At 55.7% G+C, this 2558-nt stretch overlaps 1 protein-coding gene across 1 annotated transcript; it reads right to left on the bottom strand.

Moving 5' to 3' along the window:
- Positions 1-625: 625 nt before the first annotated feature.
- Positions 626-2350, bottom strand: LOC146207477 (organic anion transporter 3-like). Its single transcript, XM_084576850.1, has one exon. It carries the CDS (start codon positions 2348-2350, stop codon positions 626-628), a length of 1725 nt encoding a protein of 574 aa, XP_084432976.1.
- Positions 2351-2558: the final 208 nt, after the last annotated feature.

Genomic DNA, 2558 nt, shown 5'->3' with positions numbered 1-2558 from the left:
TAGGAGATAAGGCGCAGAAGGGGAGAACAATGAGTTGCCAAATATTCGAGAAAATGAGAATGCGATATTATAGACGCCTTGTACACGAGCTTCAAAAATTGTTTTTCAAGCGTCCGTTGTGCGTCTTCAAAATGCTCTCACAGCCAGTTTAGTAAAGTGTGTATTGAGGGCAGTTTCAGCTGTACCAGTCGCGGGAATAGCCTCTAAAACGGCGCACTGTGTAAACATGAGCACGTAACGCTTACGTTCAAACTATACCAGTTACACTGCTGCCGGTGAATTAGACGGGGAGATAGCTACACTAAGAAAGCCTAAACACAAGACGCAGCCTCACGAGAAATCTTATAAAGATAAGTAGGCGAGCTATATACAAGTGAAAAGTTCGCAGAAGTGTGATTGTTTTGCGTGCGTGAGCACGAAAAAAAAAAAAAAACTGTGTAAAGGTGTTGAAATTAGAGTTAAGTGCATATAAGCGGAATTTAGAATTTAAATGCAATCGAGGGGTACCTAGCCACATTTTAAACAACGAAAAAAAAAACTAGATAAACGCCGGTTCACATGTAATAAGCGGTTAAATTCAAGCGCTGACGAAGCGAAGCTGGGACAGTATTGAAGCGAGCCGCGGTCAGCTACTCTGCTCGACACCACGGGCCGCTTGCCCCTTCGTGGTGGCTTCAATGCTTGGCGTGTACGGGCGCACCAGGTCACGCCCCATGCCCTCGATATTGTTGCCCGCCTTGGAGCACTTGGTCTCGGGCAAGTAGCGCACGGCCACGGCGGTCAGAAGAGCTGAGGTGGACATGAGCAGAAGCGGCAGAGACGGATGCAGCCTGCGCGACAGGTATCCCACGAAAGGGGCGAATAGGCCTCCAGCGCGGCCGGCCATGAAGGCCGTGCCGACGCCCACGCAGCGGACCACCGTCGGGTAGAGCTCCGCGGTGTAGGTGAGCAGCACGACGAGCGAGGCATCCAGGGCGCACTTGGCCAGGACCATCAAAGTGGTGTCCAGGGTCGATGACGTCGGAATCTTCTGGTTAGACCGGGATATAGCCCCGATGGCCCCGGCGAGGCTACCTTGGATGACAAGAATGCTGCTGAGCGTCGCCCGGCGGCCGAAGATCTTCATGGACAAGTGCGACACGTAGAAGCAAGGCATGAGGAACGTCGCCGCGAGGAAGTACACAATGTCGGTGATGGCCTCGAAGAGTATGTTGTAGGAGAAGCAGTAGTAGGAGAATATTAGGGCGAACCAGCACCAAAGGAGCAGTGCCATGCGCCTACGTAGGAAGGGACTAAAGGCAACGTCCAGCACGGAGGTCCGAAAAACGTAGCACTTTGCCCGGTTCGCATGGGCCGATGAGAGGGCGCGGGTACAACGCTGTCGGGCATCGCTCAGAGCGATCCCATTGGTCTTGGCCGCTCGGAGGATGACCTTCTCGGCTTGGGACACGTTCCAGGTGGCCAGCAACCAGCGCGGCGACTCCTCGGCCATGTAGAAGCAGCATATGAGCAGGGAGGTCGGGATCATGATTATCATGCTCAGCTGGAAGCGGCTAAAGGTAAACCAGGAGAGGACACGGAGGAAGACGGTGGCGATTATCCAGCCGAACTGGAAGACGGTGCAGCACAGACTGCGATGCCGCGGGGACAACACTTCGAACAGGAGCACGAACGTGGTCATCTGGACGCTGGTCACTGACGCGGAGATCATCAGCCTTAAACCGAGGAACAGTGACAGCGTGGATGTGAACGAGGCAGCCATACCAGACACGACGAGTATCAAGACCGAGGTGCAGATGACGGGCCGACGGCCGACGCGGTCTGACACATGTCCCGCCATGGGCGCAGCGACCATGGCTCCGCTCATGTGCAGCGAGAGCACGAAGGGCTGTAGCCAGCTGCGCTGGCAGACCATGTCCCATTCGGTGATCATGTTACTCAGCGGCGGGTCGTAGCCCCAGTCCTGGCAGGGCTCCACGGTGCGGTTGGTCGAGAACTCGTCCAGGGGCGGCTTGTAGCGCGTGCAGCTGCTGTACTCGCCGGTGGCCTCGTCCACGGGGATGGCCAGGGCCTTCCACTCGGCGGCGGTGACGTTGCTGCCGGCCGGTTGCTTGCACCAGTGTTTCACCTCGGCGGTCATGAGGTGCAGCGAGAGGTGATGTGTGAGCAGAGCGAAAACTGCCAACTGGCAGCAGAGCAGGATATTCAGCTGGAAGCAGCCGGTGCCGTACAGATCGGTGGGCTCGAGCTCTTCAGTGCCCACCGTCTCGTCGTCTGGCACTCCTGTGCAGGGGAAGCTTGAGCCTGCCGTGTAAACGCGGCTTGGTTTTCCCTGCGACGCGTCGCCCATGAAACACACGACCTCGGATATTCGGTCCTTCTTGCTCTTCTTGGGCGTGCGAGCGTGCGCGCGTGTCAAGCCGCTGATAGATTCTTCTTTTTTGCCTCTTGGACCGCAGGGTCATATGCACACACAAAAAATAGAGTGCACTTATGCATAGACTGTCTGATTATAGTCGCATAACTTCCAAAATAAGAAAAAGCTCTACAGCTGACGA

The sequence above is a fragment of the Amblyomma maculatum genome, chromosome 1 (assembly GCF_055883805.1).
Source record: "Amblyomma maculatum isolate TAMU_Amacu chromosome 1, ASM5588380v1, whole genome shotgun sequence".
Taxonomy (NCBI): Eukaryota; Metazoa; Arthropoda; class Arachnida; order Ixodida; family Ixodidae; genus Amblyomma; species Amblyomma maculatum.
This window is presented reverse-complemented; position numbering and strand designations above follow the sequence as displayed.

Coding starts and splice junctions, on each gene's coding strand:
- LOC146207477 (XM_084576850.1), bottom strand. CDS start 2,350: ATGGGCGACGCGTCGCAGGGAAAACCAAGCCGCGTTTACACGGCAGGC.